General features: G+C 41.8%; 1 protein-coding gene across 3 annotated transcripts in view; it reads left to right on the plus strand.

Annotated features, from left to right (window-relative positions):
* Positions 1 to 26907, plus strand: part of fbxl17 (F-box and leucine-rich repeat protein 17) — a 293136-nt gene that overhangs the window by 2353 nt on the left and 263876 nt on the right. For all 3 annotated transcript variants that reach the window (XM_037777242.1, XM_037777243.1, XM_037777241.1), the window contains exons 2-6: positions 1350 to 1858; positions 2878 to 3258; positions 3422 to 3544; positions 4710 to 4967; positions 6051 to 6182. In XM_037777242.1, the coding sequence (XP_037633170.1) occupies positions 1370 to 1858; positions 2878 to 3258; positions 3422 to 3544; positions 4710 to 4967; positions 6051 to 6182 (1383 nt within the window). In that variant the 5' untranslated portion in view covers positions 1350 to 1369. The remainder of the gene's footprint in view (positions 1 to 1349; positions 1859 to 2877; positions 3259 to 3421; positions 3545 to 4709; positions 4968 to 6050; positions 6183 to 26907) is intronic.

Raw genomic sequence — 26907 nt, forward strand, 5'->3', positions numbered from 1 at the left:
ATGCCTTCGGAAGTTTAGCTGAAGATAATATGAGACTACAGCAGTCTGAGTCAGGCAAATCAAGTTACACACTTGATTTGCCTGACTCAGACTCCGGAAATTACAGTCTTTTTAGTATGAAAAATCCTCTTTGTGTTACTATTCCTTAGGGGTGTAAATTGCTAGTTTCTTCACGATATAATATTCTAATCGATCATTTGGACAACAATATGATATTTGCTGATATCAAAAAGTCTGCCACGCTACGATTTTGATTCGTTTCAATTCAGGGGCCTGCGATCATTATGAACATTTAACACTATCAGTTACATTTATATCAACTCACAAAAAAAACTAAAATATGATTTGACATGGGCTATTCCAGACATTTAAAATTATTTTTTTAATAAAAAGAATAAAAATAGACCTCCTGCTGTTCACTATAAAGTGCCACATTTAAGCACTATTTGAATGTTTAGGAAGGAATTGGATGGAAATGGTGACACAGACATGCCATGGGAATTTCAAAATAAAGGCACATCTTAAAGATGACAATACTAATGTTTTCACGTTGCATCGGGGATATTGGATCGTTGATCATTCAATCCATATAACGATCCTTATCGATGTATCGTTACACCCCTACTACTCTTCCAGCTCAGCAAAATTACTCTCTACGGGGAAACACAAAGAGAGAATTTGCTTTGTTCCAAGTAGAATAGCAAGGGAAAATGATGTGGAATACTATGTGGATGTGGATAGTTCTTGTGTATTTATATATACACACTATATTCATTTTTACCACCAACTTTACCTTTTCCCCTATTTGTTGACACAGGTCTCTATTATGTGTTGATATTAACATTCAAATATTTCTTTTGCTACATTAAAAAATAGTTTTAAAATTATTGTTTCAATGTATATTTTTAGGATACGTGAGGCTGCTCTTTTTCACCACCACACTACTGAAGGGTTGACTGAAACTCAGTACTTTTTGTGTAATCGAATGCTTTGTCAGATCTTGTTTACATACTCTTTTAATAGATATTCACTGACTTAACGGACAACTTTTGCCATGTTAGGTTTTATGTCTAGAAAAGTTCTTGTATGGTTGCTTGTGTTAAGACAACATTAAATCCTGCCGTGTTTGAGATATTTGTCTTGTTTTGTTAAATGAACAAGAAAAGGGTTTAAAAGTAAGGCGCTGAAAAAAAGCCTTGTTTTGGTATTGGTACCAAAACTCAGGTATTGAATTGACACCAATACAAAACCAACACTGATTCCCAGTCCTGCACTACTGTGATCCTCAAAGTCCTTAGAATATTCCTGAATAATATATTTACCAATGATTTGCCTCCTGTTTGTTCTAGAGTTTCCTTGAATCATCTATATGGGCCATCTTCTCTCGAAAAATGGTTACCGCCTGAAGAAAAGGACGTGCAAGTTGCATCACAGGAAGAAGAAGAAGAGGAACTGTTTCCTGCAGCTGCCTTGCATGCTCTGCTTCATTGTCCACAGCAATAGCAGCGGTCTTGACGACGACAGCGACCATTTGGAGGCCGGTGCCAACGGCAGCGTGTGCCGTCGCAACAGCATCACAGGAATCAGTGTTCCCGGTGTGGGTGGAGTTGGCATCGGAGCAGCTGCTGCCTCAAAGCTCGCCGAACGATACGCAACACTCGCATCTCCTGAGGACTGCTCCAAGTTCCTGTTGTCACCGCGGGAGCTGGCTATCTGGGAGGGCCAAGGGAGGAGCCTTTTATCAGCTGTTCCTGCCAAACTCATTCCACCACCAGTGTTGTTCCGAACCGCTGGGGTGTCTGTGACCGTGCCCATACCTGTACCTGTGCCTGGCTGCACCAGTGACTACACTGAGATGGTAGGTAGCTGCACCAACAGTACCAAACGTTGTAGATGGTGAAGATTCAGCATAGATCCAAGTCTGTACAGATGGCCTTAACAGCCATGATTTACCAGTGCTGCTGCTAATGGTTCCTAGGGCTGTCTAAGAAAGGTTACTAGTAAGTAGCCATAGGATTCTGACGGATAAATTATTTTTCCAAAAGTCCTTCCCCAGATGAATGCAGTCATGTGGAAGGATCTCCTAAAATCTTATTAAAACCAAAGAATATTTGTGAAAAATGATGATTTACACCACTGACAAACACTTCTGGCAGTGGCTAATGATCATTAAAAACTATCATTGACTTTTATCAACTAAAATGTGTTTGCTGACCAATACCGTAACTGAATAAGGGCAGCCCAACTGTTTCTAATAGTATGTAACAAAAATCCATTCAAATCAGCTGAAAGCTTAAACAGAAGTCCAAGTGTTTTATAGTGAAACATTACACAGTGGGTTTTTTGTGTTCTCAGGATGTAATAGCAGAATTGCTGGAGTCACAAGTCAAACTTCACACTTGAAGCAACATTTAAAAAAAAAAAAACGGAAAAATGAAACTTAAATCAAAGGGCCACTGACGCACCATGGGTATGTGGTATATGCAGGCAAAAAAGTCCATAGTCCATACAAAGCTTCTGTGTTTCTTGTGATTCATTCATCCAAGAACAAGCAAGCAAACAGAGAAATCATGGCTGTCGCTGCCTCACTTGCTCTGGTAAACCATAGGCCTACCCAGGTGCATGCCGGTCCTATATCTACCTACCTACATATATAACCGCGGGTGCCCACAGTGTTACCCAATTCATAAACCAAACAAAAACAACAAATAAATAGCTCCTAAAGGTTCTGTTTTGATTGAATGTTCTTCATAATGTGGGCTGTGTAAGGTTCTTCAACACTGCAATCGTGTTTAAAGGCTTTACAGTCAAACCTGCCTTGACTTGCCTGAAGAAAATGGGATTCCACCTGGTTGATCTGTGTGTCTCTGGGTGCAGGTGTGTAAGAGGAAGTGCTCAGAGGTGCAGAGGTGCACCCCCTGTAAGCAGCCGCGCTGCGCCTTCGCTGCCCCTGACGGAGGGCTGGAGAACGGGGGAGTGGGAGGAGGCGGGGGAGAAGCCGCCTCGAACTCTGAAACTGGCCACTGCCACCTTCCCCTCTGTCCACTTCCCTCCTCTTCCGCCTCTTCTTCCTCTGCCTCCTCCTCTTCCTCCTCACCTGCTGATGGCTGCTGCGGGTTGGGTCTTCATGCTGATTTGCCCCACAGTTCAGACTCGTCCCCCTGCTGCCTGCATCAGTATGACGACTGCCAGGCGAGAAGTTCTGACGCTGCTGATCACTCAAGTATCAACCACCTGCCTTCCTCCATCCTTCTTAAGGTCAGAGATAAATTGGTGTTTATTGTACAATTCTAACATACTAAATACTTTGACAACTGAGCCACAGCATCTGAGTTTTTGTTGAATGGCTTTTACTAGACTGGAAGTGTTCATGCTGAATGGATTTGTCTTTGTGTATTACATCGTCTTTGCCTTCTTGCAGGTGCTCTCCCACTTAACAGTGAAGGAGCGCTGTCTGTGTGCCTCTCTGGTGTGTAAGTACTGGAGGGACCTCTGCTTGGACTTCCAGTTCTGGAAGCAAATCGACCTCAGTGGCCTACAACAAGTAAGCACATAGAGAGACTCCACTATCTTTAGGAATGATTCTTTATTTACAGTAGAGCAGTACACTCTTTTGTCTTTTCAGTTTCTCACATTTTACACATTAGACATTTAGTTAATGCTCTGGCTTGAAATGAGGCCTACGGGTGCTTTCACACCTAACTCGTTTGGTTCGGTTAAAACAAACTCAGGTCCGTTTGCCCGGTTAGTATGGTTCGTTTGGGCTGGTGTGAAAGCTGTCAATCGAACCCTGGTGCAGACCAAACAGCCAAACCAAGACCGCCTGAAAAGGTGGGTCTCAGTTCACCTCCAAGCAGACTCTGGTGCGGTTCGTTTGTGGTGTGAAAGCAAATGGACCAACCACAGGATTGTTTGACAGATATGTGATTTTAGCATGATTTCAAAAGCTAAACTACTAATAAATCCATCTGCTGATTGTGAATCTGTTCAGGGAGTGATCTCATTGATCTGTATTTAAGGCCATGTATATAAGCACGTTAGCGCGGGTATTTTCACTGATTAATAGGTAAAAGCTGTAAAAACTGCTGTGCTTGTACCTGACTCCCTGTAGTTTGTCAGTTAAAATAATAATAATAATAATCATTAAAAAGTGTGTGACAGCGATCCCACAGTAATACGCCTCATACATGTGTCTGTGCGCTCTCGCACCAGTCATCTGGGAGCGTGCAAAAGGGCTTTTGTACAGTCCTGTCTCTACCATTATTCATCATAACATGTGGCCGATTTGCAGTCTAATAATAGTAATAATGTTTATAATCAGTTATTAATCATAGAACATAAATATAAACACTAGAAGCATTAAAGTGTTGCATAAACTTCTGTCAGTCAGTGGTATTTGATTTCCCCATTTGGGTCCTGATGATGCAGAATGACAATCGGCAAAACTGTTCAATCAATGAGTTACCTGTCAGTCTGTGTAACTTCATGTTTACTCCTCTGGTTTGTTTGTAAAAAGTCAGTGTGAACAGGAACCAGATCAGAACTAAAATGCAACAATGTAGCTTTTTTCCATTGGTCCGGACCAAATGAACTGAACTAATAGAACTGCACCTGGGATCAAATCTGGGACTTGTCATTTGTACATTATCCTTAACCTTTATAATGTTTCTACAGACTTTCATCTCTCCTTGTGTTCACCTGTCCCCCAGGTAAACGATGATCTCCTGGTGAAAATAGCCTCTCGGAGGCAGAATGTGACTGAGATTAATATCTCAGATTGCAGAGGGGTCCATGACCATGGTGTGTCCTCCCTGGCCTCACACTGTCCAGGCCTGCAGAAGTACACAGCTTACCGCTGCAAGCAGCTTGGTGACATGTCCTTGTCTGCCTTGGCTACACACTGCCCTCTGCTGGTGAAGGTGCATGTGGGCAACCAGGACAAACTGACGGATGAAGCACTAAAAAAGGTATCCATTAAAGCTCCAGTAGACAGTATATTTTTGGCATCATTGGGCATAAATTCCATAATAACCTTTCAGCATATTGTAATTCAAGTGCTCTGACAGAAAACTAGACTTCTGCACCTCCTCATGGCTCTGTTTTCAGGCCGGCACTGACTCTCCCCCTCTCTCATACACTCTCACTATTTGCACTATCTGTTTATATCATGTTTATTTTTGTTTATAGCTTATTTTGTAAATTGTACATTTTTATTCTTATTTTATTCTAACGTTTTATCTATTCTTTTGTTATTATACTGTTTGTCTTGCACCAACAAAGCCAAAGAAAATTCCTAGTGTATACCTCTTACACCTGGCAATAAACACCATTCTGATTCTGATTCTGATTCTGATTTTAGAAACATCTAGCACGTGACGTGAGACTTTGGCCAATCACAGGTCATTTCAGAGAGAGAGCGTTCCTATTGGCTGTGCTCCGGCTGGTGGGCGCTGCTTAGTATTTCCTCAGCAGATCTCAACATAGCTGCCGACAAACTTTCTCATTTTACAGCTAAACGGTACACTACAAGATGATTCTGAAAACATCTGAGGAGAGAAATAGGCATTAACGTAACAGAATATTGATTCATATTTGATCAGCGCTGCCTAGTTTGACCGTTTGGTCGGAGTTCGCGAGTGATTGACTCGTGGCTCTCATAGACGGCAGCTGGACAGCAGACTCCAGATCAGCTCTGACTGCTTGTTTTCCTCCGGTCTGTGAAATCTTGCAGATGCCGTTAGGAACACTGAAGGACACCGGAGGACACAAAGGATCATGATTTTTTTTCAGATTACCTGTTTCATGTACTACTGTCAGGATATAGTGACCGTTTTATAAAAATAACTTTTTTAATCATATTTTCTCCATTTCTACCCACTGCTGCTTTAAGATCCAGAATAGAGACACAAGAATTGCAAAGCTTCCTTTTTCACACGCCCACCTCATTTGTCGTTTTTATTCCCATATGAAAAGTAAAGTAATACTCCAATAAAAATGATTCCAGTATTTAATCTTACATATACTCAGTAATGTGTCATTCTTGCCTTCAGCTGGGAGAGCACTGCAGTGAGCTGAAGGACATCCACTTGGGTCAGTGCTACAGTATCACAGATGAAGGCATGGTGGCCTTGGCTAGAGGATGCCCTAAACTGCAGAGACTCTACCTGCAAGAGAACAAACTGGTGAGTCCCACACATCTGGTCTCATTTGTGCTTTTCCTTTCTGCTTGCCTCACGGTTTCTGCTCGTACAGGGGCCCAAGTGTCTTCTGTGTCTCTGTTTGGCAACGTGGAGTGTGCATTCATCTCATATAGGCTCTCCACAGGTACTTGTCTCTGCAGTGTACTACTACTACTACTACTGATATTCTGGGGTTATAAGGATATTGTCAGAGCAGTGGCCCTGTCTCTTGCATGTCTTACTGTTGGTTTCCGTGATGTTGGAGTCTAAGAATCCAAACCTGAAACTGTACCCGATGTGCCTTCTCCCAATAAGTGCACTGCCAGCTTGAAGGATTGCCAGGCAACATTACTGTACACATTTATGTATTTCAGTTTAGCCTCTCAGAATCAGTTGTTTTATGATGATCTAATCTAATCAAACCTTGGAGGTCCTTATCGGATATACATTTATTTGCAGTTTAATGAGGGGATGATATTTTTTTGAAACTACTGTAGCTCATTAATGCTTGAATATATGTGGTTCATATCAACACCACCCACATGTTTATGTGAATGCAAATATGTGAACGCATACATATGTTTGCTGACTGATGCCTGCATCAGTTAAATGACTAATCTCGTTACCGCAGCTGGTTTTGTTTTATACATCATGAGCATGGAATGACTTTAGACTGCTGAACAGCCCTTTTCATTTCCCCCATCATATTTCTTTTAATAAAAACAGCAGGTACAGAAGAAAGTGATAGACTACTTTAAACCACCACTAGATGTCACTGTTTTCCAATTTCTGAAAACAGCCTGCTTTCTTTTTGTTGGCCACAGCTCGTTGATACTAATGCTTAGTTATGCACATCTCCTCCAAATCACAATCACATATTGCCTTTTACTTTATGAGTCATTTAGTATTTAATTCTACATAATTAGTCATCTGACTTGTCTGTTTCTCACCCCTTTTATTTAGATCTTCCTTTTCTCACTAATGCTCTTGCACTTCTCCCTGGAAATTTTTCTTTGCAGTCCGTGAGTGATTATGACCTTGATGAATTAGTCCGCTTTAAGTTGTTAACAATAGCTCAGTTTGTTAAAACCCCATTCATCAACTTAATAGTATATGAAATTAGCGATTACCACTAGGTGAGAGATTAATATTGCTGCTGATAACATTTCAGCACAGCAGTATCAATTTCAGACAGTCATTTTTCAGGCGTGAGATCGTTGCAGTTATTTTAGCTTCCTGTCATTAGGATGGAGAGAAATGGGCTGAGCTTATATGGGAATTGTTATGTCTAGGTGCTGTGGTTGCTTGGCCTAAAATTGTCATTAAGTTTGGCAGGAATTAAGACGACCCAGAAACACGTACCTTTCATTTTTCCACAGAGGCCATTATTCTCTCTGACAGCTTGAAAGGTCCCCTCCTCCTACTTCTCAGGAAAAAGAAACTGATTTTGTGGCTTTGTGGATAATTACTGTCTCAAAATCAGGCTGAATATGTTGGCACTGTGAGATCCAGAAATATGCATGAACGCTAAAAGATGCTTGTTCATATCTTGCTTTTGTACTTGTTTAGACTTGGATGTCAGACTATACAGGCTGTTGGCTTTAATGTAATAATTATAAATATTGTATCACATATGAAGAATTTAAAAGGGGACTCAACCATTTGTACTTCGAGGAACTTATTTCAACTCTGGGTCAGCTGTTTATAGACCAACTAAAAGGGTTTGAAGCAGTGTGGAAAAAGGCTTTTTCTGAAAGGTCTTTGAAAAAAATGAATGAACACTTATGGGACCATTGTGTGTGTTGGACCTTTGTTTTCTACATGAATTGATCCAGGATTGAGATGGGCTTTTCGGTTTTTAGTGTGTTATAAACAGTCAAGGGACACTATAGTGAAAGACTATGTTGCCTCTCCTCTCCTCTCCTCTCCTCTCCTCTCCTCTCCTCTCCTCTCCCTCTTGCGTTTGTGGTTTGTGTCTCTGTCTCTCTTAATCAATCACAGATGAGGATGAGCCTTTCACTCACTGTGATCTGCCCTCTCTCTCTTTCTCCTCCTCCAACATTGAATAATTGAATTGCTGCAGGATGTTTCTGTGTGGTCTTTCGCTCGCCCTCTGCCTTTTTCTTTGTCATGTGCACACCCACATACATTTTTTCTTTCTTTCCCTCCCTCCTTGTTGTCGTGGTTGTGGTTTCAGTTCCATGCTGGAGGGTGTTTTCTCTGTGTTAAGGCCATATTCAGCTCTGTAGATGGTTAAATTGCTTTCTTTGGGGGGGTGGGAGTAATGTATCTGAATAAGCTTGTGCAGCCTTAAGGAATACTAGCACTAACATTATTAGTAGTAACTCTGGTAATGTTTCTGTTTTATTTATTTGTTCCTATTAGAGCTGCAATGATTAATCGATTAGTTGTCAACTATTTAATTAATCACCAACTATACTTGATAATCAATGTTGTTTTTTTAAAAATTCTCTGATTCCAGCTTCTTAAATGTGAATATTTGTGGACAAGACGGTTTAAGGACGTCATCTTGGGATCTTTGGGAAACACTGATCGACATTTTTCACAATTTTGACATTTTATAAACCAAACAACTAATTGATTAATCGAGAAAATAAGCAACAGATTAATCAACAATGAAAATAATCATTAGTCGCAGCCTTAGCTGCTGTTAGTTAACTGTCCAGGAAGGTTGTGCAGACTTTGAGTGGAGATATGTTTGGTTTTCTGCTCTGATGAAAGATGTACAATTGTGAAATGTCTCACTGTTCCTTTAGTTACAAAAGACAGTTAAAGGACAATGATTATCATACTGAAGGGCACACCAGTTTTTTTTTTTTCTTTACAAATGACAAAAGTTGCTAATGCAATGCAGAGGATGTCTCCAGCAGTGACTAATGTCTCTACATTTTGTTTACAGTTGACAAATTGAGGCTCGCTCTTTCATTGCTTGTTAGCCCGGGGCCAAATCAGCCCAGGGCTACAGATAACCCTGGGCTAAGAGTGTGTTTTGTGAAAAGCAGGTGACTCTGGTGTCTCTGTGCCCCACTCCTTTTGACATCCACCCTGCATTCTTTATTGGCATTCATCCAGTATTTATGCCAGAGTTGGTTATATTGCACCAGTTGCCTTTCAAGGCTTGTTTTCATCTTCTGAAGTGTTTTTTTTTTTCTCTGCCCCATTCATATTCTGTTCTCTTCCACCACCTCGAAGGGCAAAGGCTCTGAGAATAGCAAATTCCCCTTTTCCTCATCTCACTTCAATTTGCCGTAGGGGGGAGAGGCAGCACTGAAAGTTTAACTCTGAGTTCTGTCAGTTTCATAGACCAACTGGTGGACTAACTATACGCTGCAAAAACCTCTTGTCACCCATCTTTCCATGTCGGTAACTTTGCTCCAATGTTCCTTTCAATTAAACGCACATCGCAATCTGCAAACATTTTTGCTGGGGAAGCACTTTTCTCTTTTCCTCTCTCTTAAAGAAAAACTTTATCTGCTCTCCTGTCTTGTTAAAATCAAAGAGTGTGCACTTAATTTTCCTGCAATGTGATGGTAAGATTCTTCCACTGGCTCATCTCAAAGACATTGTGTCTGCCCACGCACGCACGCACGCACGCACGCACGCACGCACGCTCTCTCTCTCTCTCTCTCTCTCTCTCTCTCTCTCTCTCTCTCTCTCTCTCTCTCTCTCTCTCTCTCTCTCTCTCTGTCACACACACACACACACACACACACACACACACACGCACACGCTCTGATTATTTACAGTTTTAATTAGTCCAAAATGTGGAAATGTAAGTGGAATTGGAGATGACCTAACATAGATTACCATGTGCCCTCAATTTAGGTGTAATTACCACGCTGCATGTACAATCAGAGCTTCCCTCCTGTGCTTTCACCATGTTTTCCAGCTCTCTCACTCAGGCGTTTGGGATGTGTTTGCCTGTGGAACAACATGAAGCACTGGAAAAGATGAACTGTCAGAGTGAGTGGTGTTTCTTGGCCGTTGGTCAGCGGAGGAGGCCTCATCTCCATCTCTGATTGGCTGTCTGTCTGCCTTGTCAGTAGTCAGTTTTTTTTGCTGGCAGAGGGAATGACAGCGAGGCTCCGCTGGTCCAATCAAACATAATCGCAGATTCACTTGTATATTGACATTAGCAGATATAATTAGCCAGATTAGATGGAGAGCAAAGACAAAGGAAGTGATAATGAAAGCTGTCAGTTATTATGGGATAGACCTTTTGACATAAACCAACACACACACCAAAACACACAGAGGCCTAGTTAAAACACTGGAAGCGACACACACATGGGAGCGGATGAATTGAATAGCTGCCAGCTGCACTGGCATCTCCTCTGGAAACTTTGTTCACGTATTTGACTGTAATTAGAGATAAATAGAACCACTCTGACCAGCCACACAACTACACACATAAACAGTGCATTGTCCATCTCCTCTTCAACATCTCCCCAATCCCCTCCAGTCTTCATAGACAGGAGTTTAGACGTTTCAGGATGTTGAATGTCAGATGTTGTATGATGTATGTGTCACTGCTAATGGCACTGGGTTATGTCTGTCAGAGTGTGGAAAAGCTCTGCTCCCATCCAGAATTCCATGCTTTCATATCATCAAGAAGTCTCTTTAGTTTTCTCTCTTTGTCTTTTTGTCCATCTACATTGTGTCCTGCAGGGGGGATGACTAACAAATAGCCTTAAATAGTCTGTCCTCTCTTTGCTTTCCCTGCTTTTTCTATTACAAATATTTTTCATTGTATTTTTATTCAAATATTTGCTTTGATTTGATTGGCATCAGTAGTATTAATTATGTATTGCTAGTGTTTAGAAGTTATACAGGTCATAATTCCCTCTCTAACATTTGAACACATCATGATAACCTTATAATTTACCTTCACTCAATACTCATTTTTATTTGATATATTTTGAATGCATCATATTGTTAGCTCCGTTATTTAGCACTTTCAAAGCGAGTGAAATAGAAATAGAAACAGGATCTCCGACAGAAGTTCAGTTGCGCTGGACAGCGCTGCATCGCTCGCAGCTAATGTTTTTACTGTTGGGTTTCCGTTTCGTGTGTATCATGATTGCTGGAGCACGACAATGCAGAATTAAAAAAAAATTAAAAAAATTGATTTCACAAATGTTTTATGAGGAAGGAAATGGTTTGTTAGACTACAAGGATAAATACATAAAATGTGTTCTTCGTGAGTAACACTGAACATAAACACAACCTTTTTTGTTTACAAGAAAACTCCACAGGGTTCCTTTTAAGTAATATTTTAAGCAAAAATGTCAAAGCCCTGGTTCCAGCTTCTCAGTGTCTGTATTTTTTGGTTTTCTTAGACTTGTATGACAATAAACTGAATGCCACTGAGCCTGACAGTTCATTGTTGACACTGGACACAGCAGTTGACAAAATACTCTACATTTACTTGCTTGTTGAGGATCTTTTGACCGCATTACATGGTCTTGAATATTTCCCCTTGGGTTTTGGAAAATTTAGATGGCCATTTCATTTGCGGTTTTATCTGACCTTTGATAGGCCAGACAATTAGTTGATTGTTAGTTGCAGCCCTAACTGTGTCTGACTCATTAAGATAAGGGCATGAGGTTAGTTTGTTAAGTAATAAACTATGTGAATTATACTCTTTAAAACTTTTATTTTCACCATTACGGCTGCTTACATTCTCAGTATGTAGTCTAAGCTAACAGCACATTCCTCTCTCCGATATCCTCCTCTTCATTTCTCTTTTGAAGTACCTCTGTATCGATCTGTGTCCCCAAAACGCTGCTCTCTCTGTATGTGTGTGTGCGTCTGGGGCGGTTGCTGATCGGCCTTTGCCTGAAAAGTAATCAGATGCATTAATGAGCTCTGACTTTAACTTGGACAGCCGGCTGCACTCAGACACAGACATCGTCGATATGTTCCCTCTGCCGTCTGCCCAAGAACAAAACAAGTTTTAAAGGGGAGAGGAAGAAAGGCAAGAAAGCCAAAGCACTTTTGGAAATGTGAGCCTGTGAAGTGTGCCTCCAAAGTGATATTTCACCTTGCTACCTTTCTTTTCAACAATACTTACCCCGGGAAAAAGATTCAGCATCAACATTTGGCTTTTTTTCCCTGACTCTATCAATAACACAAATGAAATTACTTTTTGAAAAAGACCTTGGAGTGGCAGGATGCTCACTTGGATTCCCCGAGTGGCTCATAGAAATGTTAAAAGTGTTAAACTTGTGGAAAGAAAACAAAGTCAAATGAATGACAGACATTATGATTGAGAAGTGGGAAAGCCAATATAGCTAGCTCTCTATTGTTGAAGTGACAGAATGCCAAAAATGACAACGATTATGCCAGAGTCAAATGTATTTGTTTTGCAGGGCAAAAATGGAGCAGCTTGAGTAGCGAGGGAAACTTCTGATGGAAATGCCTACATTTCCTTTCAGTAGTAGTAGTTTTTACTACCAGAAGTTACACTCAAAACGTTACTGTCCTATGCACAGAGAACAAGTAAAACAAAGTCAAATGATTAGTTTGCTGTCCTCTTACATCGACATCCATGAAAAAGATATGTATAACGTTGTAAAATAGAAAGTTAGAGGATCCGGGAAGTAAGGCCTTTGGAGTGGAGCTGTTCAACAGCTCTATAGCCTGGGGGAATACACATATAAATAGTAGAATCAATAGTCGTAGCAGTATATTATGGTTTATTTACAGTAGGTCCTGATGAGATGGTGTTTTAATGGCACCTTTACATTCTTTTGTGTCTAAGTCAGAGGTAAATTCCCTCGGGGTAGATCACAGAATATTGACACAGTTTTATAACCTTTTTATTCAGTACTATTTTACCAAGTATTTTAACTTTTTCATTTATGTGCTGTGTCTTTTTTTTTAGAATGACAAGAACCTAATTCAATATGTCGTTAACTTCAGCTCTAAAATTGCTGGCAAACCACACAGATATCTTTTGCATAGCTTAGTACTGAAAAGGTCCCGAAAAAGACACACGATCATCAATTTCCCCCAACACATCCGTTATGATTACTTTACGTAAATGCCATCAGGAGTGTCTTTTTAGATTGCCTGTATGTAAAACAATGAAAACAAGGTAGGATTTGTTTTTTTATTCCTGAAGCCATGAGACACAGTGCAAGAGATGTTCACTTTACTCAGTGTAAATGTTGATAAATGCACTTTTTGTATGTATTTTACATGTGCCTCCAAGGAGTTGGACATTGTTATCGGATTGTGTCGGCTTGGCCATTAACTCTTCTTCTTTTCTTTTAATCTTTACGCTTTAATATTTTGTATTTATGGGTGTGAATGAATTGTTTTGAGTGTTTTTGGTGTTCGTACACCTGCTTGCCTCAATTTGCCCCTTGAGGAACAAATGATGTAGATTGTATTGAATTGAAGTCAAGTGTGAAGGACGGTAACTTTGGATCACAGAACAAGTGAAATCACTCATTAGAGTACTCTCTTTCTGAAATTCTAAATGTGCGCAGCAGCTGAAATGTGCACTGCTGTAGTTGGTAGATGTGCTCTGTTTTCACCTGCAGAGGGTGCAGTAGGACTGGATAAGGGCAGCAATATACAACAGTGAGCCAACAGGCAGCTGGAAGCAGCTAAGTGTTCCTCTTCCTCTTAGACTGCACGTAAAACGTCCCATCTTTGAGGATATTAATAAATATTTGAGTAACACAAATCTTTCCTCAACAATGTATTGTTCTTTGTGGTTTATGTGCCTGCGACAGGTTGTAGAAAGTAACATTCACAAGAAGTACTTTAAAGTCCGTTTGATTTGGATAAAGATGATGCTTTATAACCTGTTGATACTTCATATATTCTGCACAAATAGAAGTGTGTAAAGTGTGTGGTTGATGTTTGCACCTTTCATGTCCTTTGACTGGCTTGTAATTGATGTTAGAATTTGAATACTATTGAAATGAAAATAAGCATATTCTTCTCACCTGTAGTCAGAATCTGTGAATGGCCTTTGCAGTGGTAATACATAATCTGTTAGTACTGTAGATGTTGTAGCAGCACTCATCTCCGTGACGTTATCAAGCATTCGCCCGCAGCTACCAGAGTAGCAGGAAAAGGTCTGAAGAATGTTAATGTGAATGTGACTTCCATTTCTATTCCTTCTCTGTTCATTGCTGCTTCCTCTGGCTGAGCACATGGAGCGACTGCAGCCTGAGACGGAAAGAAAGCTGAGATAAAACCCACTTTTATTTTTTCACTTCAAACATTATTTACTGGGTGGCTACGCAGGCTGTGCAAAATGTATCCTACCTTCCAGCTAATAACTCACTGTTATTAGATTTTATAAGACGGCACTTTGTTGTAAATATGAAAAAGGAATACCTATGATGGGTGAAGTTATATAAGGTGATATAAGTAGATTGATTAGTCGATTAATCCGTTAGTCAAAAGTTTATTATTGTTTCAACTTATTGTTTCAGTAATTTTTTTAAAGCAAAAATGCCAAACATGTGTTGGTTCCAGATTCTCAAATGTAATGATTTGATGCTTTTCTTTGACATAAATGATAATAAACATAGTATATTTGGGTTTTGGACTGTTTGCCAGATAAAACAAACAATGTCACTTTTGGCTTTTGGAAAAATATAATATGATAGATAGTTTACAGACATAACTTTTGATAATCGATTCATCGTTTAAGTGATTTTTCAAGCAAAAATACCAAACAATTGATGGGTTGAGTTCTCAGATGAGAGAATTTGTTGCTTTTCCTGGTCTCATGAAGGGCTGTCAGATTTTCACTACAGGATTATCAGCCAAACGAATTCACAATAACAATATTATCATGATATTTATAGAAAATAAAATAATAATAATAATAATTATAATAATAATAATAATGCTATCAGTCAAATTCAGCTTTAAAGTTGTTTATTGTGCATTTTGTCTCTTCTGGCAAATTAATTACACTCAAAATAGTGTGTGCAGGTGGAGAGAGTCTGTTACCATAACTGCATATATAAAATGATTTAAGAGGTGCTGGATTATTTACACAATATTATCATATGTGTATTATTAACATGATATCAATATTTATTTTTTAGATATCACGGTTATTGTCAATACCAGTATATCGCGACACCCCTAGTCTCATGTTATAGTAAATTGAATATTGTTAAGTTTTGGACTGTTGGTCAGACAAAGCAAGACATTTAATGGTTATTGTGATGGGCATTTTTCACTGTTTTTGTTTTTAATTTACGTTTTCTAGAACAATCGAGAAAATAATTGGTTGACAAATAAATAATGAAACTCTTCAATAATTGCTGCCCTAGAGCTTATTGTGTTGTTAGTCCTTCTGTTTTCCTTAAATCTAGCTTGTTGTGACTTTGTGTACATTTTTAAACCCGTGGTTCTTTCACTTAAAGTACAATTACAGCAACTCTGAATGGGATGTTTTGTCAGCTGGTCCAGCCCTGCTAACCAGCAGCAAGTTGGAAAGGTTTTGGCAACACAACAGCCAGTAACTTTTTGACAATCAAGTTAGTTGAAAAAAAGAATTGGCACCCATTTAGATTCTCTTGAGGGCCAATGCGGGGCTCTGACCAGGCCAGTGTTTAAAGAGCATTGCTCTAGAGGCCCTCTGTTTATCCAGCTCCAGACAGCAGTAGCTTCTGACACCCGGCCAGGGATGTCACGATGATTCATGGCCCTTTCCGACACCTCGCTCACGCCTTTACTCTTCTTAATCTCTTTGCGCTCTTTCCCTTCCTCTCCCTCTCCCTCTCTCTGATGATGAGTTTTCCTTTTGTTTGAGAAGGGCAGAAATGATGTCATCATTTAAAGCAGGAGCCCGAAGCCAGGAAGGAGGCTTCGCCTTTTAGCTCAGTGGACTAGTTTGTATGTATCATGATGAATAGCTCTTCTTGGGGATTCACATTCTGTCCTGTGCTGTGGAGAAAAGACAGAAGTGTAAAACAGAAGCCTACTGAGAGAGAAACAACCTTTTTTTCAGCTTATTTTAAACTCTTTTTTTATCCTCTTTTACGTTCATGGTCCCGCTACTCATCCCATCACTCTCCTCCTCTCTCAAACAAGCCATATCCTCCCTCTGGATTTCTGTCTCCCCATCTGTCACCCTCTCCTCCCGTTGTCTGTGTCTCTTTTTGATTGAGAGGCCAAAGCAGCTCTAATCACTGACTTCATTAGTGATGATTGATAAGAGGCAGAAAGGTGTGTGTCTGTATGAACGTCTATAGGTGTCCATTTGTGTGCATGACCCATCCCCTCCTCAACATTTCCCCTCCCGTCGACTATCTCACCTTCCACCAGTCGTCACCCCTCCGCTTGCCCCTGTGATGCATTCGGGGCCGCTGATGGCAGCAGCAGTTCAATACTTGGGGTAATGAATGTGTTTAATAAGCACAGTGGGTCGATGGGCTTAATGAAGGTGTGACAGAGGATGGGCCTGGAGAACGCCGCTGTAATGAGACTCTAACGAGCCTCTGGGGTTAACGAGGTCACGCTATCATCGGGATTCCCTCTCCTGTACACTTTCTGTCTGTCTCGCTCTGTTTTGGCCTCGTGCTCCAGCTCTTGCGCTCGCCCTCTGCCTTCCCTCTCCTTGTTTAGTGCACTACATTTCTTTGTCACTTGTGTTTTTGGTGTTTTATTCCCGTCCCTCTCCTGCCCTGCCTCTATTTGCCTACTATACAGCGCTTCCCTCTGTCTTCTCATTATGTTTTTCTCTGTTTCTGTCCTTCTCCTACATACGGCTGCCTGTTAGCCTCTGTCTCGCTGCAGCTTGTCCGTCTTTTCAAGGACGACCAGGCTGAGGAATGCTGGCTAAAATGCTCTGGGGTAGTGTGAGCTCTTTTTTTCCCTTCTGAGAAGCGGGTTTCTAAGAGGCCTGCCAGGCTATTTCTGGGAGCTTTGGAGCCTTTTATTCTAGCGGGTCCTGACTCTCTCTGTTTCAGAGACTGACAGCTGCATATCACGCTGCTCCACTTTTATTGTTGTCTTTCATAGAAGTTTGAATATTTGCACATTTTTGTTTAGAGCTAACTGCATGACACTGCAGCTCATTTAGCTGCAGACAACTTTTTGAACAGTTCATTATTTTTCACTAATGTAGATTTAAGTTACTGTTGCAACTGATTGTTTGAACATCAAATATAAAATTGATTGATTCATGCTACCTCTAAATACCACATTGTAAAATGCAACTGAACAGCAGTATTTGCTTTCCTAATTGGGGTTCATTGCTATTTTAGGTATGTGGGGAATGTTGGAAGTTATAATTGAATGTACATTACTATTATATACAAACAGGAAATGATAAAGTTTGTGGCAATTAGTGGGCAAAATGTAGGCGGGGCTACCTTGTGATTGACAGGTTGTTACCACGCCGTTGTCCGGTCTGGGAGTTGTCAGTGTTTTTGTCTTACAGCTTTAACCCTTTCAGTGTGTTTTCTGTTCAGGAAAGTTAATTCTAACCTTTTTGGTTGCCTAAAAATGTCTCATTTAGAGTTTGGTTGTACTTAGCTCCACCCTCTCATGTCACTTCTGGTTGCAAAGAACTAAGATGGCGACGGCCAAAATGATGAACTCAAGGCGTGAAAACGGCAGTCCACAAACCAATGGGTGACGTACAGTCTATGGTAGCAACAGAAGCTGAAGTTAAAATACAGTTCTACAACTGTAAAACGTTTTAAACATTCAAAGTATTCATTTTCACACAGGATTTTGTTTGTTTTGGTATTTGTCAGATGCTTTAATAGTACGGCCATAATGTGGCCTATATCTTCAAAACTAGAAATAACTTGACTGGTTTTCTCAGAGAACTCACAAGAGAAGGGATGGGATTGTTTGTGTTCTTCTCAGGCTGCTACAGTTGTTGCTGCATACAGCACAGAGAGAAAGAGAGAGGGAGAGAGAGAGAGTTGCTTGTTGGTACAGTTGTGCTCTGGGAATAGCTTTATTTTGACTACTCCTTCCATTGGTGAGGCTGGTTTTTACCTACTTTCTTTCCTGGTGGGTTCTCTCCCTTCTTGCTCTGCTGATGGACTTGCGAGGGAAGTTGGTTGGACTGTGAGTGAATAAAGGATTCCTGTTCAGCACAGCACAATGTTGTTTTTCCCCACTCCATGCTACTGAAGAATATCAAAGGTGCTGCTGGGTTTCATAAGCTTCTGAGTTCTGCTGCTTGGATTGGATATCCACTCTGGCTGTTAAATCCATGTTTTCAGTTGATAATTGACTGGTGGTTCTTTAGGGCTGCAATTTATCTGTTTTTCCCATTTTTCTGTTTAATTCTGTTTAAAATACTTTTTCAATAGATCAGATAATTACTTACTTTATAAAATGTAAAAAATGGTCGATTAGCATCATCACGTGACGATTTCTACATTTTTCTTGCTTACTATGATAATATATTAATTTTATAATTTCATGAAATGGAGAAAAGGAAACAATTGGTAGCCTTTTGGGAAGCTGTAATCAGCAAAAATAGTTGAACTATATAAATGACAGAAACAATCATTGTTTGATACAAATGAAATGGACTTTGCTATATTATATGTTGGCAACTTTAACGCTTCAGTAGGCAGAATGTTTTTGGCATCATTGGGCTAAATCCCATAATAACCTTTCAGCATATTGTAATTCAAGTGTTCTGAGAGAAAACTAGACTGCTGCTCCTCCTCATGGCTCTGTTTTCAGGCTTTAGAACATCTAGCCCGTGACGGGAGACTTTGACCAATCACAGGTCATTTCAGAGAGAGAGCGTTCCTATTGGCTGTGCTCCGGCTGGTGGGCGGTGCTTGGTTTTTTCTCAACAGATCTCAACATGGCTGCCGGGTCACAAACTTTCTAATTTTACAGCTAAACAGTACACTACAAGATGATTCTGAAAACATCTGAGGAGAGAAATAGACATTACAGTAACAGAATATTGATTCATATTTGATCAGCGCTGCCTAGTTTGACCGTTTGGTCGGAGTTTGCGAGTGTCACGATATAGTCACCGTTTTATAAAAATAACTTTTTTTAATCATATATGCTCCAATCTCGCCTACTGCTGCTTTAAAGAAACAGTTTATCACATTTCGGGGATCTATTCACAGAAATGGAATATAATATTCATTACTGTGTTTTCATTAGTGTATAATCACTGACTTGATCAAATCCAAAACTTTGCTTGGTGGAAATTTACAAATATTCATTGATGCATGTCATTATTACCCCTTTAGTTGGAACCCTGTCAGCATGTGTGCACATGTGTCTACACAGCATCACTAGCTTGGATTGAAGTCAGCAGCATGCCCGCCACCTGTTGAGGCAGTACCTGATTTGTATACAGTAGTCTTTTATCTGTAATAAATTCTCTTTATTTCTACATTTATGTGTTTGCCATCTGACGAAAGTGCCTGAACAACAAGTGTCTTCATCACTTGTCATATTTTGTTGCACCGACGGGAGCTTCTTTTTCCAAACAAATTTTTTTCATCACTTTTATTTTCTTTCACTTCAAATTGACTTCACGTGTCTCTTTAGTGCTGATGGGTTCATAAGAGCTTTTGTTATGTGTTTCAGAGCATTTCAATCAATCATATCTGTAATGTGAGAATTTCTGCTGCTCAAAGTTGCAAAAAGACTATACCTTTCTATTCAGAATAAAAGTCTGTGTTTCTTTGACTGATATACTGTAGCTCTGACTTAGAACTTCCTGGTTCAAACTAATTTGTGTTGCTTGTCCAAATATTCTTCCACTTGTCCAGAGTGGTAATATAATCGATTCTAATAATGTTAAACTCTGCAGTAGTTTTCCTCCTCTCAGCCATCAGCACACCACCACCCACTCCTGTCTTTGAGAGGCAGCCATTACTCTCTGCTTCCTCTGCCTCCAGCACCAGTATTTCACCAGTGGAAAAGTGTGACTTCCTGAACCTCGCATTTCTTCGCCTGGCGTTGCCAGAGTGCAGCACCGTTATGAGATATAGCATAGAGACAAGCAATCGATTAATGGTGCACTTAGCCAGGCTAATTAACAGCTATGTAGACGTGGAGAAAGCATCAGGCAGCATCAAGGAGGTTGTTTCCCCATCGCAGAGACCCCGGATAACCTTTGAAGCACAGATCAGTTTACAGCATGGTTTACATGGCGGGTTGCAGGTCCTAGCAGCTTCATAGACACCTTGCACATCGCTCTGGGTGAACTTTATCAATGGGAAGGATAGCACAGGTCATTGAGGTGAACAGCAGTTCGATTGACATTGTTGCTACTGAAATGAAAACACATTTTGTCTGTGGCTGTTTAGGACAACTCTAAGAAGCTGCTTTTGGATTGCCTAATGAAGACCTTCTGGTTAAATATCAATGAATCTTTTTCCCAGTGCACAAGTTTTATATTTGTCTTTTAAGTCTACTTGGTAACAAATTAAACTTGTGCATTTCTACCTTGTTTTTCCTCATATTTTTCTCTCCTCTCCCTCTTTCTTCTTGTCGTTCAAACTGCTTCTCTCCTTTGAGAGTGAGAATGACATGAACAGCAGATTTTATTGTCACCTGCCACTCCAAATCCCGCTCTCCCTTCTTCTTTCCTTCCTTCCCCTCTCCCTCTCTCTTCTTCTCCCTTTGCTCCCCTCCTCAGTTCCTATCAAATCTACCTCCAGTGTGAATTTGGCTTTGCTAAATTAGCTCTCAATTAAAAGTGAATTTGGTGAAAATGAGCATGCTCTAGAGGGCACAGATAAAAGGGAAAGCAGAGCCGAAGGGCCGCCCAGCTGCCCGGGTGCCTGTCTAGCTGTCTGGCTGTCTGACTGTCTAGCTGTCTGACTGTCTAGCTGTCTGACTGTCTGGCTGTCTGTACCCGGCTGCATCGTGTATTTCGGCGCATGCAAAGTAAGTTATGTGTGTTGTTGAGTGAAGGCATCTGATTTGCATTTAGATAAATCCCTGTAGATGTTGGGTTGTCATTGAGATGCAGGGGGCTGAATCCAGTGGCCACCTACCCAGGCACGCACTACCTGCAGGGGAGTGTGTGTGTGTGTGTGTGTGTGTGTGTGTGTGTGTGTGTGTGTGTGTGTGTGTGTGTGTGTGTGTGTGTGTGTGTGTGTGTGTGTGTGTGTGTGTGTGTGTGTGTGTGTGTGTGTGTGTGTGTGTGTGCGTGCGCGTGAGTGCGTGCGTGCGTGCGTGCGTGCGTGCGTGCTCCTAGTATGCTGTACTACCTGGAGCATTTGCCCCACTTTTCTAGACAGCGGTGGTGAAGCGATGGAAATATGAGGCATTACTGGAATCATAGGTGTGTTCACGTGTGTGTGTGTGTGTGTGCACAAAATAAATTTGTAGCTGACATTTCTCTACCTGCACAGGACTAAGAGTAGGACTAATAAGAACTGACTGTACGCAACTGGAAGCCACTTCATCCCATTAGACATACTTGATACCGTATGTTAGAAAGCAAAGTACTGCTGAAGGTGTGGCTGCCCAGCTTTCACGTCTGTCCTTTATCACTTACAATTCAAAAAGATTCTCTTAGCTGCATGTTAGGAACCATTAGGAAATGAGTGGTATGCAATGTCCAGACGCTGACAGTTTTCATTTTTTATTATATAACAACGCCCCCTTTGCTAGTTCAGTTCAGTCCAGTCAACTTTATTTATCCCCAAGGGGGCAATTAATTTTTACATCCATACATAAAACAGACAACCAAGAATTAGTTAAGCCAAAGGAAACATATTAAAGGCATGGGGCAGTTGGAGGGACAAGTTACAATAAGAACCATATAAATACATAGGAATATAGCAATAAAAGCCAAAAATAAAATCAAAATCAACAATACATAAGAACAGCATATCTTAAGATTCCTCTAAATAACAGTCATTTCAAATGGGTATGGTCTGTGTTCAGCAGCTTAATAGCAGAAGGGATAAAGGACTTGGAGTAACGATTTGTTCTCCTTAAGGGCACATTATAACGTCGGCCTGAAGGCTTCAGAGAGAATTCAGCCCAAAGAATGGGATCTGGTTGGCTGATAATTTGTTTTGCTTTCTCAGCCACCTGTTTCTCCCAAATTGTGCCCAAATCCTTCTGCTGAACTCCAGTAATCTTGGAGCACACTTTGACTATACTATTTAGACTGTTCTTGTCCTTCACAGACAACCTGTTAAACCAGCAGGTAAAAGAAAAGGTTAAAAGGCTTTCAATAAAAGAATGGTAAAAGATACATAAGATCGTATCACAGACATTAAATGAATGTCTCCACCTGTAAGGTGTGTGTTCTTCGGTAGGACTTCATGTTGAATGCATTTCCATTCCTTACTCCTATATGGTGATGCATTAAAGCTGCAGTGGGTAGAAATGGAGCAAATATGATGAAAACGCTATTTTTCTAAAACGTTCACTATATCCTGACAGTAGTGCATGAGACAGGTAATCTGAAAACCATCATATTTCTCTGTGTCCCCCGGTCCCCCGGGGGACAATTATTAACTGTTAACCGACAACATTTGTGCCTCGTGCCAGCTGCAGGAGCACAACAGACAACTGAGAACCCAGTTCACCGTCCGGGAGCGTTAACTTAGCAGCCACGCTGCTGCATGTAGTATCGTGCACGCATTCAGCCACTTTCCCAGTAAAAGTCTCCACCGCACATTTAGTTTAGTTTAACGATAGTGATTGCCCAATAAACAGTGTGTGTATTTGTGCTATGTTAGCAGCTCTAGCATTGCCGGAGGCTTCTTGATTGCCGTCGCCGCAACACACATACAGTCTGTCAGCGCGACGTAACTTCAACGAGTGTCCGTGTGTGTGTTGGTGGTGAGTGTGAGGTTGTTGGTGGCGTTCTAGCTGTGAATGTAGGTGTAGCAGTGTGTGTACAGTTTATTTGTTGCTGAATAAATGCTACGAAACTACAACTCCTCCGCTCCGCTGAACTGTGCCGGAGCAAGCCTGAGCCGGAGAGACCGGAGCCGACTTCCTGTATCCTGCAACTCCGGCTCCGCCTCTTAAGGTGGGCTGTTAAGGTGGACCAGCTTGAGCTGCTCAGCTTTTTAATTAATTATAAATATTTCTTTTAACCGTTTTAACCGATAGCGTTAATCGGTTAAAATGCTTAATGTTGGTTAGCGGTTAAACGGTTAATTATGAACATCCCTACTTCCTTCGGCCAATTGTTGTCTGCGTTTACTCCGTGGTCTAAAGACCTGCTAAGATCGGGCAAATTAGTTCACTGACGTATGAAAAAGCAACATGACATGGGACGAGGGCTGCTGGTAGAAAGAAACACAGTCTGCAGCCTGTAGTTCAGTGTGCTCGCCCGTTTCATCTAAGAAACATGTTGAAAAAAAAAAAATCAACCGTAGGTTTTGTCTCACTGTGACAGTATTTACTGCTGCGTTAATGTACTGATGCACGTTGGATGTAACAAATGAAATGCAGAGGAGTAAAATGAAGCTAAGAGCGTCTGTCCTTACAGTAAATCACCTGTTGAGTGTTTGATGGTTATTTATTTTTGCTTTAGAACGTAACCGCTGTGAAACAATCCAAAAATCTTTTTTTTTTTCTTTTCTCATTAACAGCACCACTGCGCTGTCTGTCTCTTCTACAGCTCGGCCTCTCAGCTTGTCGACAGCAGAGCCTAACTTTACTTTAGATGTTATCAAACAAAGAGAAATCCTCTCCCCTCGTCCTCAAATGGTCCTAAATCGATATTAGTGGATTTCCTTGTTTTATGAATGAAGCATTACACGAGTTGAAGCAGCGGCACGGTGTGTGTGTTTGACCAATCGGCGACGGCCATCCCTGCAAACTCCAACCCAATTATTCCTGTACTTTCAGAAAGTACTACCCCCTGACCTGGGCATTTTTTGACCCTGGTCCCCGTGGTTGAAACGCAACGAGTTCAAAGGTTCCTACTTCTGGGGGAAAGTTTCTGCGGCTGAAAGAGGCTTTACAGGCTCTGTTTTTAGTGTCAACATTTTTAGTGAAAGGGTTCCTACCTAAACCTTGAGTAGGTATCAATTTCACCAAAAGTAGCATCAAGCCATCAAGCGTTGGATCACTTGTTGTTGATGTCAGTGTTTGGGCCGACGGTGCGGTTCAGTACTTTAGGTCTGTTGATGGATTGGCAGAGGGGGAGGCGGCTTGCTGCTGATTGACAGTCGGGGCTGAGCGTGGGCAGATGGGCTGTGGTGGCTGTAAATATGAAGCCTGTGTGACAGGTGAAGGTCAGTGTGATGGGAGGTAGAGGAGCAGCTGAGCCTGGTGGGAGGGGGATGTTCTCTGTGTGTGTGAGAGAGATAGTTATTTAGCTAACACATGACTGTGGATCTTGGTTTTGGTTTGTATGTGTGTGTTCTTGTGTGTGAGACGTATTTCATGTCACATTATTATAGCTTCAGCACACTTGTTACAAAAACATGAAGACATCAAGTCTTAGCTCCAACCTTGTTCTGGAAACACCTGATCCAATCTAAAGCCTCAGTCTGGGATTGGTTTACATGCCCTTTCTGCCCAAACCGTCACCATGTACATTACAGGTGTGAGCATATGCAAAAAATCACAGTTCAACAGGTAAACCTGCAGTTTCAAGGTTACTGGTTGATATGTTTTTTTCATTAATTTTGAAAAGCATTAGCACCAAACAGTTTCTCATTGAACAAATAGCTTGTTTTAGAGATACTCAAATGCATTTGCATATGATATGTACATTAATAGAACCTGACTTATACTGGGTTTTTGAGATAATGATATTTGATATTTAAGAAATCTAATCATTGAAGCGTTATCAAGATATGTGCTAAGCTGGAAAATTTCCTGTTGAAAACTAAAGTTAGTTCTCTCTGGAGGACATACTTGTAATGTAATATAAGCCATTCCGAACTCTTTTTTTTAGAGGGATAGGGGTGGGGGACAGGGGATGTTCAGGGTTAGATGAAAAGTTAACAGTAGATGTCACATAGAAGTGGTGTACATCATCTGAAAGCTGGAACCTGAAGATTAATTTGAGGTGCAGAGAATCTTCCCTGCCCTCCTTAAGGTCCTGGAGGTGTACAGGTCCTGGAGGGAGGGAAGGTTGCAGCCGATCGCCTTCTCTGCAGCACGGATGACCCGCTGCAGCCTGGCCTTGTCCCTGGCGGTGGCAGCGGCGAACCAGACGGTGATGGAGGAGGTGAGGATGGACTCGATGATGGCCGAGTAAAAGTGCACCATCATGGTCTGTGGCAGGTTGAATTTCTTCAGATGCCGCAGGAAGTACATCCTCTGCTGGGCCTTACTGATGAGGGAGCTGATGTTTAGCTCCCACTTGAGGTCCTGGGCGATGGATGATGGGGGGGAGCGGGGCTGAGTTCCTCCTGAAGTCCACTGTCATCTCCACTGTCTTCAGAGCGTTCAGCTCCATGTGGTTCTGGCTGCACCAGGATGCCAGATGGTCAACCTCCCATCTGTAGGCAGACTCGTCACCCTCGGCGATGAGGCCGATGAGGGTGGTGTCGTCTGCAAATTTAAGGAGCTTGACAGATTGGTGTCTGGAGGTGCAGCCGTTGGTGTACAGGGAGAAGAGCAGTGGGGAGAGAACGCAGCCTTGGGGGGCACCGGTGCTGATGTTCTGTGTGTCGGAGACTTGCTTCCTCAGCCTTACGTGCTGACTCCTGTCAGTTAGAAAGTCTGTGATCCACCTGCAGGTGGAGTCAGGCACGCTCAGCAGGGAAAGCTTGTCCTGTAGCAGAGCTGGGCTGATGGTGTTGAATGCGGAGCTGAAGTCCACAAACAGGATCCTGGCATAGGAGCCAGGGGAGTCCAGGTGCTGGAGAATGTAATGGAGGGCTAAATTTACTGTGTCGTCTACAGATCTGTTGGTTCTGTAGGCAAACTGCAGTGGGTCCAGCAGGGGGTTGGTTATTGTCTTTAGGTGGTGGAGCACAAGGCGTTCAAAGGTCTTCATTATCACAGAGGTCAGGGCGACAGGTCTGTAATCCTGAAGACCTGTGATCCTTGGCTTCCTGGGGACCGGGATGATGGTGGAGGCTTTGAAGCAGGCCGGCACCCTGCAGCTTTCCAGGGAGGTGTTGAAGATCCCTGTAAACACTGGAGACAACTGGTCTGCACAGTGTTTGAGGATTGCAGGTGAGACAGCGTCTGGGCTGGCGGCCTTGCGGGAGTTTTGTCCTTTGAAGAGCCTGTTGACTTCCCCCTCCTGGATGGACAGAGGTGTGAAGGGGGGGAGGGGTGTGCACAGGCTCGGTGTTTGTGGAGAAAGCTGGGGGGTGCTGGTGTTAACTGCTAGTGGCTGATGGCTGGGGGGGAGAGGAGATGCAGTCAGGACCGGCACTTTGTCTGTCGAATCTACAGTAAAACTCATTCAGCTCATTTGCCAGTCGGAGGTCAATCGTGGAGTGGGACGGTTTGGGCTTGTAGTTAGTGATCTGTCTCAGCCCTTTCCAGACTGAGGCAGAGTCATTGGCTGAGAACTGCTCTTGTAGTTTCTCAGAATACTGCCGTTTGGCCTCCCTCACCGCCTTGCCAAACGCGTATTTAGCCTCTTTAAAGCCCTCCCTGTTACCACTCCTAAATGCCTCTTCCTTAACCAAACGAAGCTGTTTGAGTTTGGCTGTGAACCAGGGCTTCTCATTGTTATAGAGAACCCTGGTGCGCGTCGGTATACAGCTGTCCTCACAGAAGCTGATATACGACGTCACAGCCTCTGTGTATTCGTCCAGACTGTCAGTGG

Source organism: Sebastes umbrosus, chromosome 8 (assembly GCF_015220745.1).
Source record: "Sebastes umbrosus isolate fSebUmb1 chromosome 8, fSebUmb1.pri, whole genome shotgun sequence".
NCBI lineage: Eukaryota > Metazoa > Chordata > Actinopteri > Perciformes > Sebastidae > Sebastes > Sebastes umbrosus.